The 19,635-nt window shown below is 38.1% G+C and overlaps 1 protein-coding gene across 2 annotated transcripts in view; it reads right to left on the reverse strand.

Moving 5' to 3' along the window:
* The window catches only part of IGF2BP3 (insulin like growth factor 2 mRNA binding protein 3), a 128,813-nt gene that overhangs the window by 20,570 nt on the left and 88,608 nt on the right, over nt 1-19,635 (reverse strand). The window contains exons 4-7 of one of the 2 annotated variants that reach the window (XM_049894153.1): nt 17,988-18,039; nt 17,825-17,888; nt 7,187-7,468; nt 543-677 (exon numbers count right to left, since the gene is read on the reverse strand). In XM_049894153.1, coding sequence (XP_049750110.1) covers nt 543-677; nt 7,187-7,468; nt 17,825-17,888; nt 17,988-18,039 — 533 coding nt within the window. The remainder of the gene's footprint in view (nt 1-542; nt 678-7,186; nt 7,469-17,824; nt 17,889-17,987; nt 18,040-19,635) is intronic. The other variant, XM_049894154.1, reaches the window with a different exon arrangement.

The raw sequence follows: 19,635 nt of genomic DNA on the forward strand, positions 1-19,635 counted from the left end.
ATACTCTCTGTTCTTCCAGGGTAGGGCTGGGCAGACAAGGGCAGAAGCCTCAATGAGAGCTGAGTAAAAGACAAGTGAGGATCTGGGGCGCCCGCCTCAGGTGAATTCCAGCGCGACTTCTTGTAGGCGCACTTTCCATTCCCCCAGCCACCTTCTTCCACATCTGGACAACTCCTCCCCATTATCACAACTCAGCATGAACGAAAATAAAACATCTAGATTTAAAAGACTGATGCTTCACAACCAAGTTGGTAATGCCAACACTGAAACTCACCAGGAGCCCTAATGGCACAGTGGTTAAGAGCTCGGCTGCTAACCAAAAGGTCAGCAGTCTAAATGTACTTAGCCACTCCTTGGAAATCCTGTGGGGCAGTTCTACTCTGTCCTATAGTGTTACTGAGTCAGAACAGACTCAACAGCAATGGGTTGTTGTTGCCGTAGCTCACCAGGACAGCATTTCCCTTTATTTGTTGGCCTTTCCTAAGAATTGTTATAGAAATGCAAAATAAAACAGCATTAATATCCGTGTCCTCTTTACTCACAATTTTATGTCTTGAGCTTCTTTATGCATAATCTCCAGAATAGATTTACAAGCTGCAGAGGTGCCTTCAGGAGTAGAGAGGATAGTAATTGACTTCTCAGCAGCACCTGCATTCTCTTTACGATGGACATCAATTCTTATGGTGGGCGCATGCAGAGAGGAAAATGAGAGCTGTAAGCATGTATTCACAATAGAGTCTGTAATTACCAACTGCAAAGTCGCTGGACTTCTGGGCCAAGAGTAGATGACTCACTTCCCTCAAGAGCATAAACTCTTGATAAGCTGTCAACACTGATGACTTAGAGACAAGTTTTAATTCCAAGAACAATCCCCTCTCTTTCCTCAATTCAACCAAGCAGGGACATCTTTCTATTCTGCCCTACCTGTATGTGCTTAAAACTTCCTTTATATGCACAGAACAAACCTCTCATGTCACAGAGCTACGGTCCAGACAAAAGGCTTTTTTCTGCGCTAAGAAAGAGGAACTGGAGTGCATGCCAAGATAGGCGGAGTTGGAATCCCACAAGCCAGATCAAACTCCTTATTCTGCACAGTATCCACTATTACGTTTAAGAACAAATTTCTCTCATCTGCTTTCCTTTTCAAGGCTCTTTCTACATTGTGCAATCTTGACAGAACAAAGTCTGTTACAAATAATCATAACAGGGGAACCCAAAGAGATGGCAAATCTACTTCAAAGAAATGCCAATAAACACAAACTGATATTCAACCTCACTAGTAATTACACGTATGTGCCAATTAAAATATCATTTTCCCCCAGACATGCAAACATTTTTTAAAATAATTTTTATTGTGCTTTAAGTGAAAGTTTACAAATCAAGTCAGTCTGTCACATATAAGCTTATATATACCTTAGTACTTACTCCCATTTACTCTCCCCCTAATGAGTCAGCCCGCTCCCTCCTTCCAGTCTCTCGTGGCCGTTTTGCCAGTTTCTACTCCCATCTCCCCTCCAGAAAGGAGATGCCAACACAGTCTCAAGTGTCCACCTGATACAAGTAGCTCACTCTTCATCAGCATCTCCCTCCAACCCATTGTCCAGTCCCTTCTATGTCTGATGAGTTGTCTTCGGGAATGGTTCCTGTCCTGGGCCAACAGAAGGTTTGGGGACCATGACCGCCGGGATTCTTCTAGTCTCAGTCAGACCGTTGTCTGATCTTTTTATGAGAATTTGGAGTCTGCATCCCACTGTTCTCTTGCTCCCTCAGGGGTTCTCTGTTTTGCTGTCAGAGCAGTCATCGGTTGTGGCTGGGCACATTCTAGTTCTTCTGGTCTCAGTTCATGTGGCCCTTTCTGTCTCTTGGGCTCATAATTATCTTGTGACCTTGGTGTTCTTCATTCTCCTTTGATCCAGGTGGGTTGAGACCAATTGATGCATCTTAGATGGCCGCTTGTTAGCATTTAAGACCCCAAACGCCACACTTCAAAGTGGGATGCAGAATGTATTCATAATAGAATTTATTTTGCCAATTGACTTAGAAGTCCCCTTAAGCCATAGTCCCTAAACCCCAACCCTTGCTCCGCTGACCTTCGAAGTATTCAGTTTATTCCGGGAACTTCTTTGCTTTTGGTCCAGTCCAGTTGAGCTGACCTTCCCTGTATTGAGTATTGTCCTTCCCTTTACCTGAAGTAGTTCTTATCTACCAACTAATCAGTAAATTACCTTCTCCCACCCTCCTTCCCTCCCCCCTCATGTAACCACAAAAGAATGTGTTCTTCTCAGTTTATACTATAATCTCATAATAGTGGTCTTTATAATATTTGTCCTTTTGCATCTGACTAATTTCACTCAGCATAATGCCTTCCAGGTTCCTCCATGTTATGAAATGTTTCACAGATTCATTACTGTTCTTTATCGATGCATAGTATTCCATTGTGTGAATATACCATAATTTATTTAACCATTCATCCACTGATGGACACCTTGGTTGCTTCCGGTTTTTGCTATTGTAAACAGTGCTGCAATAAACATGGGTGTGCATATATCTGTTTGTGTAAAGGCTCTTATTTCTCTAGGGTATATTCCGAGGAGTGGGATTTCTGGGTTGTATAACTTTTTAAGAAAATGCCAGATAGATTTCCAAAGTGGTTGTACCATTTTACATTCCCACCAGCAGTGTATAAGAGTTCCAATCTCTCCGCAGCCTCTCCAACATTTATTATTTTGTGTTTTTTGGATTAATGCCAGTCTTGCTGGAGTGAGATGAAATCTCATCGTAGTTTTAATTTGGACATGCAAACATTTTAAGATAGACAGAATTAAGTACTGGTTAGTGGATGGATAAGTGGGCACATCCATGCTTTTTGGTGAGAATGTAGAGCACGGTGTCAGGACCTATCAAAAGATGAAATGTTTATTATCTTTTGACCCAACAATTCTACTTCTCATAGTATCTCCTACGGATATATCCTTATATACGGGCCCAAACTAGTGTACAGCAGGGTCTCTCACTCTTAACACTATTACATTTTGGGCCAGATTCTCTGTTGTGGGGACTGTCTTGAGCACAGTAGGAATTTCTGCAGCATCCTTGTTCTCTACCCACTAGATGCCAGTAGCACACCCCTTTAGTTGTGACAACGAAAAACGTCTCTAGGTATCGGCAAATGTTCCCTGGGAGCAAAATCACCCCTGCTTTAGAACCACTAGTATAGAAATGTTCACTACAGCACTATTTACAATAGCTAGAAAGAAAATCGGAATTACCTTTAAAATGACCATCAGTAGGAAATCGGTAAACAATAGCATGGCCATACAATACAACTCCTTAAAAATGTGGTGAAATTACAGGCACCAACATCAAAGAAATCTTTAATCTTAAGTGGGAAAAAAATGCAATACATAACATGATATGATTTTTAAGTTTCACGCAGTAAACACAAGTAGTAAGTCCTATAAGGACACATCCCAAACTTAACAACGATTACTTCAGAGGTGAAATGAGGTGTAATGCTCTTTTTTTTTTTTTCTTCTAACTTTGTAGACTTGTGCTTTTTGAATTAAACACAAAATAAGTTTGTTGTTGCTAGGTAAGAAAACAGGCAGGTGAAAAGGATTCTCAAATATACAGATGAGCAAACTGATACCTGGAAAGACAGGTACTGGACTCAACAGATAGAAATGACACTGGAAGAAACAGGACATTTAGCATATGCACAAGCAATACACTTAGAGAGATGCAGGGGAGTACTGCGTCCATAAAAGAATCAACTGGAGATTCTAACGCCCATGTGGAAGAGAAAAATGCCCAAGAAGAGCCAAGGAGATTTTGAAAAAGAACGAAGAAGTACTTTCCTCCCAGATATCAAAACAGGCTATAAAGCTATAGTGGTTAAAACAGTGAGGTATTAGTATGAGCACAGAAAAAATACATCAGTGGAACACCACTGAGAGTCCCAAAACTAACCATGTAAGTAGAAGAATTTATCACTTGATAAAAATAGCCTTTTAAATCTGTGGGGAATTTTGGTATATGCAATAGAGGGTTTTGTGTTACTTGGATATTCCTTTAGAAAAAATTAGATGCCTCTCTCATATAATTTTTTAAATTTATTATTGAGAATTAAATATAAACACCAAAACTATGGTATGCGTTTAACATTAATGTAAATAAAACAAAACCCACAAAAGTTATTAGGGAAAAGATTGAAAGCTTCGATTACATAAAAAAAAAAAAACTTTTTTGATAAAAGGCATCATAGGCAAAGTTAAAAGACATTTGAAAAACAGAAAAATGTTTGCAATACATATAACATAAGGGTTTAATACCAAAATATAGAAAACCAAAAAACCCAGTGCTGTCCAGTCGATTCCGACTCATAGCGACCCTACAGGACAGAGCAGAACTGCCCCATAGAGTTCTAAAATCACTTTAAGAGAACAATACAAAGTACAGAAGGTATAACCAGGTTATTCAGAGTAGACAAAACACAACAGCCAATGTAAACATCACCAATATTTTGGGAAACCAAAACAACCATTAGATAAGACTTTCCACCTATCAGGTTGGCAAACATTAAAATGCTTGATGGTTTCAAGTGTTAGCAAGTATGGAAAAATGGCTCTTTCAATTTCAGGAGATCAAATCAGTATGACCACTTTGACAGCCATTCGGCAATATTTATTAAAATTAAAATTACGCATGTACTTTGACCTAGCAATCCCACTTCTCTGTGTTCATTCTAGAGAAAACAAGTGTGTGGCTGGAGGCTTGTATGAAGATGTTCACTGCAGCACTGTTTACTACAGCAAACACATGAAAATCATAGTCACTAGGGGAGTGGACAAGTGTGAGGGGTCATAAGGGGGCTCCATTTATTTCTGCACTGTCTGAATCTTTTGCAATGTATTCATGTATTGATTTAAAAAAAACTGTTGATTAAGAAAGAAGAAACCAGAAAAAAGTTTGTTGTTGTTTAGAAAGTACAAAAAAGAAAATAACTACCCAAAAAAATTATGTTTTAGGAAAAATTGAATACTTATGAGTCTCTCTGGCCATGGAAACACTAGAAGGTAAAGAGCTACGTAACTTGTAGAAGACCACTTCTTCATGCCAATGAAACCAAGGTTTCTATTACATGTTCCTGAATGTTTGATTGAATACTGAAGATTTACCTCAGAAATAAAATCTACAACTAAAATTTAACGTAGAAATCAAACAAGGTAGCTTAGAAATAAAAAAAAAAATAGTGTCTGATGTAACAGTCCCCAAAATCTCAAGCACCATCTTCCCAGCCACTGTTTCAACCCCCAATCACTGTAAAGTAATGCCTGTCTTCTGGTAACATGTTAATCTCCCTTCTTCCAGTTTATTTTCACCCTTTCATTCTGTTAAGGACTGCTAAACTCTGGATCATCTGGGAGAAGAGCATGCTGCTCTGCAGATTAGGGCAGCCCTCTGAGGCCATTCCAGAAACGGAGGATCGAATAATGACTAGTTTCGATGGCAAGAGTTAATTAAAGCCACTGGCAGAGTTCTGCAAATGAATCATCGGATATAACAAAAATCGCTTCCCTTCCTTTCTCCATCCCCCATCTTCCTGCCTTAAATAAAACAAACAGTACAACTTAAAGCATGGCAGCTCTTTCATCTGACAAGGAAATGAGTAGAGCTAAAAGGACAGCTCTAATCTGCCAGGCAAGAAGGAAGGAAAACCATTTAAAAAGTTTCTGCAGGTAAAGATGGATCAAGGGAAGCAAAAAAAAAAAAAAAAAAAAAAAGCACTTAAATTTTAAGATTAAAATCAGGCACGCTGATCTAAGCTATGGTTCAACCGTCTTCCCATGCCCGACATTACGAGGTCCGGGCCAGGGATTCTGCACACAGGTAACCAGACCAACCATTTCCTGCTTCAACACAGAAGGCAGAACTGGAAGTCGTTCTGCAGGTGGGGTGGGCATGCAGCCACAAGGTAGTTTTTTGGGTTCTGCATGAGAAATGACTCAGTCAGTTCAACACAGGTATAGTTCCTATGATGAGCATGGATAGCCTCTTAATCTGTTGGAACAAATCTATAAGCAAAGGTGTACACAGCACCGTAGCTCCACTCCCAGAAAAAAACTATGCTTAATTTCTCAGATTACACATAAAATGAAGCTTACTAAATTTTAAAAGAAAAATAATTCAGTCATCTCTGTAGCTGGCCCAAGGCCATGTCTCAACTCTTTTATATCAACTGACATTGATTATATGTATACAGCCTCTTCTTCCTAGCACACTCATGGGGTCTTCAGAAAATATGGCTGCAGCAGTCCCAGAGATGTGCCTGGTAGCAATTTACAGAACTAGGAGTGGAGAGAGAGTTCATCACCAAGTTTCTTTGGGTCAAAATATCCAAGTACTGCACAACAGGGTGGTTTATAAAATCAAAACAACTAATATAGAATGCACTGGAGTTTCTAAATTAAAAATATATTTAATAGTAAATAGATATATTGAAAGGCCATTAAGCATAATTCACATATGGTAATTTCACTCATTCAACAAATACCTTCTACACATATTGGGCAATGTACTTAGCAATGAGGTTACTAGAGTAAATAAAAACAATTCCTGCTTTCTACTCCAAGTTATTTCTAATGTTTGACCAAGAATCTTCTAATCCCTTAAAACCTGCCAATTAAAATAGTCCAACATCCTAAAGAAAGTCATTCTAACCACACAGCTTAATCATAGAAAAAAATTGAACCATAAGATGAACAACTCTTTACTGAAGTAAAGCAAGTCTGAAAAATGATCTGTGTAATGAGGCCACTAATGAAATGGGCTGGTCCTAGAAAATTACTTCTAAAGTACTTAAGACAGGCGGAGAGGGGAGAGAACCTAGAAGCTGCCCTCTGGTTCACCAGGGCCTCCCATCAGAAGCAGATTAAGTAGCATTTGTTATTCGTTCATGTGTAAAAATTTGAGGTTCCCTCTGAGCTTAAGGTTTAGCACCAGATTTATATAAAATGAACACTAAGATATCAAATCACAGGTTTTTTTTTTTTTTTGATTCCCAAATATCACACAAGAAAGGACCATAACCACATTCAGAAGGATACCAGTTCCAGAACAGCATATCCTGTTATTAAGATTCAAAGGGGAAAACACGAATGCCCATCACACACTCAGGAATACTCACTTTGACTGGGTCTGTTTGGTGATGTTCCGAATGGTGGCACCTTCTTTTCCTATAATTGCTCCCACAAATTGGGTGGGAACCAGCAGTCGTAGAGGCAAGTCACATGGTTTCTGCTTGGACACCGATCCTGGGGATCCCTGCCTCGATGAACCCCTCTGCCCAAACCCACGGCGACCTCGGGGCTGCTGGGAGGCGTTCTGCTGGGCAGCCATTTCATCAGGGATGTAGGCCACTTTCAATGTGAAGCTCTCTAACTGGAATCCATTCAATTTGTCTAATGCTCTGAAAGTTGATAAGGGGAGGAGGATGAAAAGAGAAATCAAGCTACATAATAAATCTTCTAGCAAAGCAACACTCTCCTTACCCACTCAGGACTGTTGCCTCTAAAATGTCTGAATAAAGCCACTAAACAAGTGGCCATCCCAGAACCTGATTTTGTTCTGAAGCTTTAAAACACACGTAACACACACTTTTCCTTTTAAGTACACATAGGGGGAAAAAAGGCAGACTGGCTTCCAAAGGAACATGTTTGTTATCTAGCAAAGAAAAACAAAATTAAAAAAGAAAAAAAAAAAATCAAACGCTTGATTAAGCATTTATCTATGAGGTTAGTAACAACCTAGGAATACCCAGACAGCAAGAGAGAGAAATGAGTGGGTAGACCATGTCCTGGCTAATCCTACTACTAGAAAAGGCTTTAGAAATACATGCCCATCACTTTACTCTCTAAAAAACCCAAATATTTTAAAGACATTTTCAGAATTGGAGAACAAATATCTCTAAACCACTCCTAGGAGATAAACAGAATTTAATACTCAGGATGGTCAATCATTCCACAAATTCTCAATACCTGTTACTGAGCCAGGCCCGAGAAAACAGTGGCGGTCCCTGACTTTGCAAGGTTTATGATATGATTTGGGGCAGAGAGGTAGAGGTGGTGGTGAATCAAAAAAGAAAGTAAAGCTATTTTCCATCTTATCTATCTATCCATTCATCCATTTATTTTGGGGAGAAGATTTCATTTTTTGCCTTCCACTTTGAACTTTATTAACATATATATGGAAAAATATTCAATTCATAAGCACACAGCTCAATGAATTTTCACACGGTAAACACCCATGTAAACACCAGATCCAGAAACACAGCAGTAACCACCCCTCCTCTAGACTTCCACCACCACAGATTAATCTGCCTGTTTTTGAATTTTATATAAAAATGTATGAGTACACGTACTATGTACTTTTTTAGGTCTGGCACCTTTTATTATGTAAGATTCATCCAAGTTGTTGTGTTCTATCTTACCTACGTATTTTAAAAGAACACAACAGTAAAAAGTTGGCAGAGATTTCAAAAGCACACATAAACACTCTCTTAATAATACATACCTTTCTAACTCCCCCATACACAACAAAACGAAAAACAAAAGAAAAAAAGATCCTACACTCCCCGCTAGGGTTACGGAGATTCTATTCCGGTGGGCCCTGAGGTCAGCCAGGCAGAGAAAGAAAAACAGGTATGAAAATGGCCTCTCACTAGTTGCTCAGTGTGGTCATTTCTGGCTCACACACAGCTTTCCTTATTTGGAGATCTACTTTCCATTCTTGCTTTAGATGGAAAAAAGGAAAAAGAAAGAAAAAAATTCTTATTGAAAAGACTCCAATCAAAATACAAAAGTAACATGAAATAGCTTTCACCATCACCAACCCTCCCCAGAACCATTGTTAACCATGATGAATTCACAACCAGACTGGTCCTTTCCATGTGCAGTACCTTCCTTAAAAGCATGCTTAAGATGCTGATGTACATTATTTTATGGCTTCTTTTCCTCAAATACAACTTGGAAATACTGCCAAGTAATTTCTATGTCAGAGGGCACTCTTTCTCGAATTGTCATTGGGCGACAGTAGGCATATATACTGCAACTTATTTTACAAAATCCCTTGGTGACAGAACCTTAACATATTGTTCCCTGCTTTCCTCCCACCTTTTTTTTCCTATGGGAATGTGGATCAAGGACTCTAAGATATTTTGGTTATTTCTGAAAGAACATAACAACTGAAAACTTATAATATATCTATGGTGTATGTTTATTATAGAAAAGGAGTCTTGGTGGCACAGTGGTTAAGCACTCAGCTGCTAACTGAAAGGTGGGTGGTTTGAACCCACCAGCTGCTCAGCAGGAGAAAGATGTGGCAAGTCTGCTTCTGTAAGGATTCACAGCGTTGGAAACCCTATGGGGAGTTCTACTCTGTCCTATAGGGTCGCTATGGGTTAGAATGGACTCAACGGCAATGGGAATCGGTTTATTTATTATGGAAAGTCGAAGCTGTAAAAATTTCAACTGATTAGCTGTTCACTCAAAGCAACTTTACACCTCAACAACAAAGACAAATAACCCAATTAAAAAATGGGCAAAAGATATGAACAGACACTTGACCAAAGAAGGAATTCAGGTGGCTAGCAGACATGTGGGGAAATCTTCACAATCACTAGCCATTAGAGAAATGAAAATCAAAACTGTAATGAAATACCATCTCACCCTGACATTACTGGCACTAGTCAAAAACAAAACAAAACACAGATGTTGGAGAGGTTGCGGGGAGACTGAAACTCTTATATACTGCGGTAAGAATGTAAAACAGTACAACCACTATAGAAAATGATATGGCGTCTCCTTAAAAAGCTAGAAATAGAAATACCATATGATCCAGCAATCATAATCCCTAGGAATATATCCTAGAGAAATAAGAGCCATCACATGAATAGACATATGCACATCCATGTTCACTGCAGCACTATTCACAATAGGAAAAAGACGGAAACAACCTAGTGCCCATCAACAGGTGAATGGGTAAACAAATTACAGTACATACACACAAGGAATACTACACAAAGATAAAGAACAATGACGAATCTGCGAAACACCTCACAACATGGATGAATCTGGAGGGCACTTTGCTGAGTGAAATAAGTCAATCACAAAAGAACAAATATTGTACGAGACCACTATTATAAAAACTCAAGAAAAGGTTTACACACAGAAAAAAACAATCTTTGATGGTTACGAGAGAAGGGGTGAGAAGAGGAGTCAGTAAATAGTAGACAAGTGTTAACTTCGGTGACAGGAAAAGGCAGCACACAATATAGGGGAAGTCAGCAAACTTAACCAAGGCAAGTAATAGAAGCTTCCTAGACACATTCAAATACCTAGAGTGACTGAGTTACTGGGGCTGAGGGCTGGGGACCATGGTCTCTGGGGACACCTAGGTCAACTGGCATAATATAGTTCATCAAGAAAATGTTCTACATCCTACTCTGGTGATCCCTACCAGAGTCCGGGATCTTAAAAGCTTGAGAGTGGCCATCTAAGGTATCTACTGGTCCCATCACGTTTGGAGCAAAGGAGAATGAAGAAAAGCAAAGACACAAAGAAAATATTTGTCCAGAGGACTAATGGACCACATAAACCACAGCCTTCACCAACCTGGGCCCAGAAGAACTAGTACCACCACTGACTGCTCTGACAGGGATCACAACAGAGGGCCCCAGACAGAGCTGGAGAAAAATGTAGAACAAAATTCAAAGTCACAAAAAAAAAAAAAAAAAGACCAGACTTACTGGTCTGACAAGAGGCTGGAGGAAACCCCGAGACTATGGCTCCTGGATACCGTGCTAACTCAGAATTGAAGTCACTCCCAAAGTCCACCTTTCAGACAAAGATTAAACAGGCCTATAAAACAAACAGCACACGTGAGGAACGTGCTTCTTAGTTCAATTGAGTATACAAGACCAAATAGCAACACCTGCCCAAAAGCAAAGACAAGAGGCAGGAAGCGACAGGAGAACTAGATGAAAGGACATGGGTGGAAAGGGAAAAGGGGAGAGTGCTGACACATTGCAGTGATTGCAACCAATGTCACAAAACAATTTACATATAAAATTTTTGAATGAAAAACTAATCTGTGCTATAAAAAGAAATTTTTAAAAGCAACTTAAAAACTTTTCAAAGGCAGGAGAAAACACTATTGAAGGTTCTTTAAGAAAAAAAGAATAAAGCTGAACCCAATGAAAAATTCAACTCTATCTATGGGCATAAAAAAAACGGTAAAGTTCACCCTTATATCATTTTCCACCATAAAACTGAGTGTTGCTAGCTTAAGAAGAGAGTAAGTAAAATTTGACTTGGAATTACAACAGGAATGTCACGATAAATACCTTCTTGCTTGAGAGACAGACACAGACCACATCCTTCTCCATGGGGATAAACAGGAATAAACATGTTATGTCACCAGATGCTTCTATGTATTCTGGGACTATCTAAATAAAGTCACTCATGTCCCAAGAAACAACTGTCACAACTTGACATAAACTATAACTGCCAAACTTCATTTTGCTGCTTTAAAGACGTTTTCCTTTGAGGGGAAAAAAATGAGATTCGGACACTCAGATGACACGATGCTGTCACAAAATGCACTGTTCCGTCCCCAAAGGCTCCAAACTCAAGCTGCTCCTCTCAGAGAGGAGACCGCCCGTAGTGTGTGTATTAGACGGTACAACTGCCAACTAAGCCTAGGACCTGACTCCCCAGACCACAGTACTCCAAACTTGGACACAGCTGAAAAGATGCAAGAGTAACCAAACTATTAAGCAATGGCCTGCTCATGACAGAAGAACCAAAGTTTCTGAATTTTAAAACAATTGCTGAAAACTTTCCCATGTATAAAGTTTGATATTCAGCTATGTCATTTGGTGGTCTGTGGAGTTCATGGGAGAATAATTATAATATTTTCAGCAAATCTACTGTACTTATATTTATATAAAAAACTCTTCATTGTTCAATATAACCATTCAAAACCTACACAATCAGTTCCAACAGAACTCAAGGATGCTTATTCACCATGTGTATTAAGAGTGTATTTCCATTACTTGACTCTGCTTTGATGCTTTAAAGGGTCATTCTAATAAGGTGAGCAGTTTTGCTAGCTAGTACCACTTAATTTTATTGATAAGAACTTCATTGGGGTGGATCACATTTTAAAGTTGAAAGGGACCTGAGAGATAAGTAGTTCAATTCTCTCATTTTGAAGAGGAAGGGGAGGGGGATGAAGGGAAGAAGAAAGAAGGGAGAGGAAAAGAGGGAGGAGGAAGAGGAGGGAGAAATGACACCAGGAGAATTTAAACTTATCCAAGGGTACACAGATGCAGATTGGAGTAGTGAAAAAAAGCATGGACTAGGGATCAGAATTCTAGCCTGGCTTAAACAATAAGTAGTTGTGTGACCTTGAAAAGATCATTTTCCTGTTGGCGTTAGCTTCTTCACCCATAAAGCTAAAAGATCAGATTTATGGTCCCTTTCAATGCTAAAATCCCACGCCTAAAATCTCCTTTTCCTTATTCCCAGGTGTCACTGCTGTATCATACGGGCCCTTAGAAAATGAGGTTTAGCCATTACTGAAAAGTCATACAACTCAATTTTCCCTTTGTACCAACAAGAGGTTGGTGCATACAATTCAGCAATACTTATCAAAAGCCTGGTAATACCACTGCAAGGGTTTTTCTTAAGGGAATAATCAAACATAAAGGTCAAATATTTACCTATAAAGAGCTTCATTACTAAATTGGTTCTAAAAGCAAAAACAACTCCAACAACCTGGATGAACCACAGAAAAGTGGATACAGAAACGGCAAAGACGAACTACTGTGCGGAGATCACAAATTGTATAAACATACAGATAGTCCCGGACTCACAACGGGGCTCCGTTCTAACGACTCCAATGTCAGTCAGTTCTGACTTAACTTGAATACTTTTTTTTATTATTATTGTCTTTTATTATCAGTATCTTCATAAATCCGATCTTTGAACATCTGTGAGTGAACATCTGAGAATAACTGCAACATTGTATATAGTACATATTACTAAAGATAAGATGTACAAAAACAAAGGAAAAAAAACTACTGATGGTCCTAAGTGAGGTTCATTGGAACTTCAGTAAGTTTTAAGTCAGGAACTACCTGTATTTAATGAAAAAACTATGCACAAAACTATTTATGTAGAATGATCTTTGTCATTTTAAACTTCTGATGCATGGGACAAGGTCTACAAAGCTCTACAGCAAACTTTACAGTGGTTATATCTGAAGAGCAAAATGGCAAGAGATTCCGTTGTCTTGCTGCTCTATATGTTATTTCTTTTTCTATAATAAATCTTCTATTAACACAAGTTTTTAAAGCTTCAGTTTGAATTCCCTCCTCTTGCTATTACCAAGGTGCTTCATCCAACGCTTCTAACCATAACTACATACACCTGATACAGAGATCTTCAAACTGACAGAGAAAGGATCTACAACGATACCAGTAAAATAGTTTCAAAATAATGAATAAATATTCCTGCTCTCTCACAAAAATAAACATCAGAAGCACTTAAACTAAACCTCTACAACTTTTAAGGGGTTATTTCTCAGTCACACATAGGAGTCTTCCAAGGACTAATGTCTCTCCTTGACTATGCATCTGAGCATCGCTGGAACAGGGCAGGAAAAGAGACACTCCAGAGACCTCAGCCACTCTTGCCCAGAGTAAAAAGAAAAGATGCATCCACTAAATACATACTTCAGGGTATAAATTCAAGGCTTAAAGTTAAAACAGATGTATGATATTTTCCTTATATGTGCTATTAATCACTGATTTTTCTTAGCCACAAGGTGGCAGGAACTTCCAAGTTAAATTTTGTCTTAGCGGCATAGCCACATTGAGGAAACTTCCTGAAGTGGCATTCACAGAACTCTAATAAAAAAGCAACTGAAACACTTTTTAAACTAGGTTCTCTAACTCCTCAGTATCAATGCTTGTTCATCATCTGAAATGGACAGTACCTATCCAACAAGAACAGAGTATCATCAACGGTAATGAAAAACACTTTCGTTACGCTCTGCGTACAGTCAGGGAGGTTGGAGGTGGCCCTGAACTTTCAAAACTAGCCAACTTTTATGGTGGGAAATGAGGACACTGATTTTTTAAAAAATTATAATAGCATTAACACCTGAGTTCTCACTACCTTCAAGGTATTATGATGAGTATTTGGGGGGCATTATTTTATTTCTTCTCAACAGCCCCATGAACTAAGGGCCATAAATATTCCCATATTACGTATGGTAGTGAACCAAGGCCAAATGATTGACTTGACCAAAATCACAGCTAGAAAAATGGCAACAAAGTCCATTCCAAGGACCTGGACTATGGAACAAATCCTCTTAACCTTTTTTCTCTACTCTCACCTTCACAAGCACACTTAGTTACATAGATTCCAACAACGGATGCTAAGAAGAGTAAAGAGGTCAACTGAAAATGTCAATTAAGCCCCCATTGCCTGAAGATGTGCCCTGCCCAGCCCGCTAAAGCAATGAAAACGGAGTGGAGAAATCGCAACAGGATGGTTTAGGCAGCAGGTGATCATGTCAGAGCACAGGTCTGTGGAGCATGTCCTGGAGGGTCCAGCCTTCCCCAACTCAAGCCTCTCCAAGCTGCTCCAGAAGAGCCCAGAACCAGTAGGTCAAACAAGAGTTACTACTTTTTGATAAGACTATTTTCTACGAATATATGCATGAATATATCAGTTTCTTCTCAGTCTTCATTCTGTAGCTGAGAAAACTCAAGCTCAGAGAGGTCATGGCTACAGTCAGGGCTGCTTGATTCTGAAGTCCATATTTTCTCCACTACATCCAATGCTTCCAATTTAAAATTAATCTTCCTCATGGAATAAAAATGTACTGTACTTTTCTTACTAGAAAACTTTGTCAGTAGATACCAATTTTCACAACACTGTATCACAAAACTGATTCTTCCATTCTTTTCATTTATTAACTTTTGCTGAATATCCAATCTAATTCTCCTTGAAACTTTTAATTAATTAAAAATTAATTAAGAATTCTTAATTCTTATAAAACAACAACTTGGGCAGGAACTAAAATTCAGTGGTCGCTCTCCTACTACTCTCTCTCACCACTGGCAGGCACGTCCTGGAGGACAGGGACTTTGCCTTCATTCACTATCAACTTTCAGTCAAGAGTACTCAAAAAATATTAACTGACTGAATACTAGAATAAAGGCTATAATGACTATTTCCTTAATTGAAATACCCAATTTATTTGTTTAGATTACCTGATTATCTAAATTGCACAATTCCTAACAGCCTTTTCCCCTCCTTGGGATCAACAGTGCCTTGTCAACCTCTAACAACCACCGCAAAGTATTTTTAGAAGGGTATCCACATTCAGCTTGCCATCATGTTACGACTATTTTCAGTAGTAATTCTGTCTTGACTAGCCAGTCTTACTCTACCTGTGCTTCAAGCAGGGGCAGATTAACCAGTAAGCATAGTGTGCACTGGCTTACAATAAGCAAGGTACACAGAAAGATGTAGTAAACCTCAGGTGAAACTGTGCACTGCAGGTTAGTAGGTAAGCACAAGTAAGCCTGTACGCTCCTTGCTCATTGGCTAATCCATCCCTGTGTACTTATACTCAATGTTTTAGGTAGACAGATAATAAATAAATAAAAGTTAAATGTGAGTTAACTTATCCCTACTAAATTTTACTTTCTGCCTCTTCGTAGCTAAATAGGTTGCTTCTCCAACACATGTTCTCTCACCCAACTATATAACTGTTAAAGTAAGATTTTTTTTTCCCCTTTATAAAACCAGATTCAGTAAGTTTTCAAACGGGAATTAAAGTATCCTCTGACAATCTACAGTATCCTTGAGTTTATCATATGGTCCATCCAACCTGGACTGGGCTCTACCAAATATTCACTATAGATTTTTGTAAAGACGGAAACATGTAAGACAAAGGGAGCCCCGGCTTTCTCACTATCCTCACTTTTACCACCCAAACTACTGGGGATAGAAAATGTGAAATTTTCCTGTTCTTCCTCTTACTTGATATGGTTGAAAAGCAATGTCTGTTATAAAAAACCCATTTGTTTTACAGCTCAAAGTACAAATGGCTAATTTCTAAAATGCCCAAAAGGCATCCTATAACCTGTTAAATTTTTTTAATGGACAAAGGATCAAACAGAAAGAAAAACAGAATGCTTTTATACATATTAAAAGATGTTCAGCCTCACTTATGAGAGCAACAAGATTAACAGGGTGAGATACCACTCTTCACCTACCAGATTGGAAAAGTTTGCTAAAGCAATGTGTTGAAGAGAGCATGGAGAAACAGACTCACAAGAACTGTTGGGAAATTAAACTAGTTCGAGCTCTATGAATGACGACTTGCCAGTATCTAACAAAGTTTAAAATGAACATGTATCTCAACTCTGTATTCAATTTCTGGGAATTTATCCTATAGATATACTCAGACAAGTGCAAATGACGTAAAAGAGGATTCACTGCACCATTGTTTATAACTGTAAGAGTCTGGAAACAACTTAATATCCAATTTGGGATATCTATATAATCAAATTCTGTGCAACTATATGTGCAAAATACTCCAATGTTATGGTATTATTTATGTAAAAAGGAGGCAAAATACACACATGTATTTGTCTTCCATGTGGTTATCTCTGAGGAAGAGGACAGAGTAGTTGCGGAATAAAACCTGGAGGGAAAATCTGCATTGTGTACATCTTTGGATCTTTTAAATTTTGAACAACGAATAAACCAATTTAAAAAATAAAGCTCCATCTGTGTTATGCAAAGTTTTCATCTCCTCCCTAGCCCTATCTTTGTTTTCCTAGCCCCTCCATGACTGGGCACTGCCTTTGTCGACTTAACTCGATTCTTACTCCAAGAGTTCGTTTCACCCTTTCCCTGTAGGACTCAAGCTCAGCCAGCAGGGTCTTTTCTCTCTCTCTTTCCCACACAGATGGTAAAGAGTCTGTTTCTGCCTATACTGTGATGCAAAGGTCATTAAGGCTTCTTGGTCCGTTGATACTCAAGGCTGTGCTGTTGGAAATCTTGTGTGCCATCCCTCCATGATCCTGTTCTGAGAAGCAATGTACATGGGACCCATTTTGTCTCTCTAGTGCTGTTCAGTCAGTTCATCAGACCACTTCCAAGGCTACAGAATTAGTTCTTCCTATGGGAGATTTTTTTTTTTAATGGGAGATAGTTTGATCTGTGAAGTTTTGCCTGTCAATAGCACTGGAATATACTTTTTCCATAAATCTAGAAGCAAATCACTTTAGCCCAATATCTGCACACACCTACACAACAACAGTAATCATTAGAAAAATTAGAAAGCAAGATGACTTAACATTTAATGTTACTGTTAACAACTGATCAACTTACCGGCTTTGGAAGAAAACAGCAATAATGTATGTGTCATACCAATAAGAAAAAAATCTTTATGTAATTTGGCAACATTATCCAGTCTCAGTGTTTTCTGCAAATAGTATGTAATTCAACTTCATACGCTTATCACTACATTATTGGCATTAAGAATATACTGAAAATGCAGCAAAACTTTAAGGAATGCAGATTCTCACTAAGCATTCAAACTTTAAAAAGACATGATTTGGGGTCTACAGAAGTTTCTTTCTGCTACCCACCAGACCTTCCCCTAAATTACAAAATCCACAAAGTTATTATTTTTAACCTAGTTGTTACATATAGACAAAAAGTTTTGAACTGCTTACTGTCTAGCTTGGTCCTTACTGGAATAGGTTACATTTACAACTGCAGTCTCCGAGTCAGTGTTCACTACAGGAAGAGAAGAAAAACGAAAAGGGAAAAAAAAAGTTAGTTTTCTTTCTACTTCCTTCCTTTTACAAATTTGAAAGCAATTTAGAAGACATGTACCTTGCTCACAGCTCTCCACCACTCCATACTGGACTAGTAAACTATCCAGCACCTATCAGGAGGGGGAGAAAAAAATGATAAATTTTGCATTTCCCAAGTTATTAGCAAGGGCAGGAGTATGTTTTAAAATCACAAAGTGATTGTGATGAAAAAGAGCCAAAAGATTAACTGGAGCTTTAGTGTACAGAACTTAAGAAAGGCCGCCACAGACAGGACATTTGGTGGCTTCTCTCTCCCGCCCACCCCAGATCCCTGACTTTGAATCCACTTCCTATGGCTAAACCAAGAAGTCAGAACGGCTCAGGAAAGTGTCCAAAGCCTCAGCTGCCTGAGTTTCTGAGGTCGAAGGAGCATGGAGCATATGTTTTTCATACATACACGAACACTTACCATACTTCCTCCTTGTATATACAAAGTCACATGAGACAACGGCCCCAATTAAGAAACTAAAGTTTTATCTGTAAAGACATTCCTTTTCAAATAACTTCCTTTTAGAGCTATAAACGGGTATAACAAACAGATTGCTCAAGGCAGGCTACCAAATGAAAAAAGAGCATAGTTGACATACTACCTGGAGTCGTGAATTAAAAAATAATGTAGTATCATATAAATAAATAGATGATTTAAGTGTAAAAAGTAAACATTTCCAAATCTACATTACATTGGAAAATATACAATTTGAAACTATGTTCTTAGCATCTTTCCTGCAGTTGTATTACTATACTATATATGTTATTCTAACTCAGAGGCTATTAAAAAGTAACTATTATTTTCATAGTATAAACTACAAATGTACCTCTCCATCTCTGTATAAACCAAACCCAACTGACCCTAACTTCTGAGAAATTAACAAATTTTTCTTGAAAAATAAAACAGGTTTCTATAAATTTACAGCAAACCACATATTCACCAACTTAATAACAAAATTTCAAGGATAGTCCCTTGAAAATGTTTTCTGGCCCCCTGAACATAGTAAAACATTAACAACACACTAAATAAATTTTTACAATAATTTTTGACTGAACTAAGAAATTTCGCCTCTATCTTATGTGGTATTTTCTAACGGCTTAGGCTTTTATTTTGTCTACCGGTTCCAGTTGAAATCTTTAATAAAGTTTGTTTTTGGATGAACTTTTTACTTTTTTTAAACAGGATTACCACATATTTGGTGAATGGAATTGCCCTATCATAGTTAATTTTTGGCATGGTAAATTTCCTTTGAGTAGGACATACTGGTAGTAGCCCACTAATCTTTGTTTTTATTACAACTGTTAAATCATTACACTTAATATTTAATTTTTCTTCATAACACTTAACTGATACTACATTCAGTATTCTTTCTTAATTCTGAAAACATCATTCTTAATTCTTCCTAAAAGCAATTTGTTCAGTAATTAGATACATTATCTCCACACAGTTTAGCTTATACCACCTTAATTTGTATTATTCTTGGGATAACGCACAAATTAAATACTTGTGATCTATATGCAATGTTGACTAAACCTGCAATAATAATGTTAACAGAAACTAATGTTCCATAAAAGCCCACTGTTGAAAAGATAGTGTATGTGTGTACACATGAAAATTTTTATGTCTCAATTTTATGTATCATACATAAAAACCAAAAACCAAAGAAAACCAAACCAAT

Source organism: Elephas maximus, chromosome 8 (genome assembly GCF_024166365.1).
Source record: "Elephas maximus indicus isolate mEleMax1 chromosome 8, mEleMax1 primary haplotype, whole genome shotgun sequence".
Classification (NCBI taxonomy): Eukaryota; Metazoa; Chordata; class Mammalia; order Proboscidea; family Elephantidae; genus Elephas; species Elephas maximus.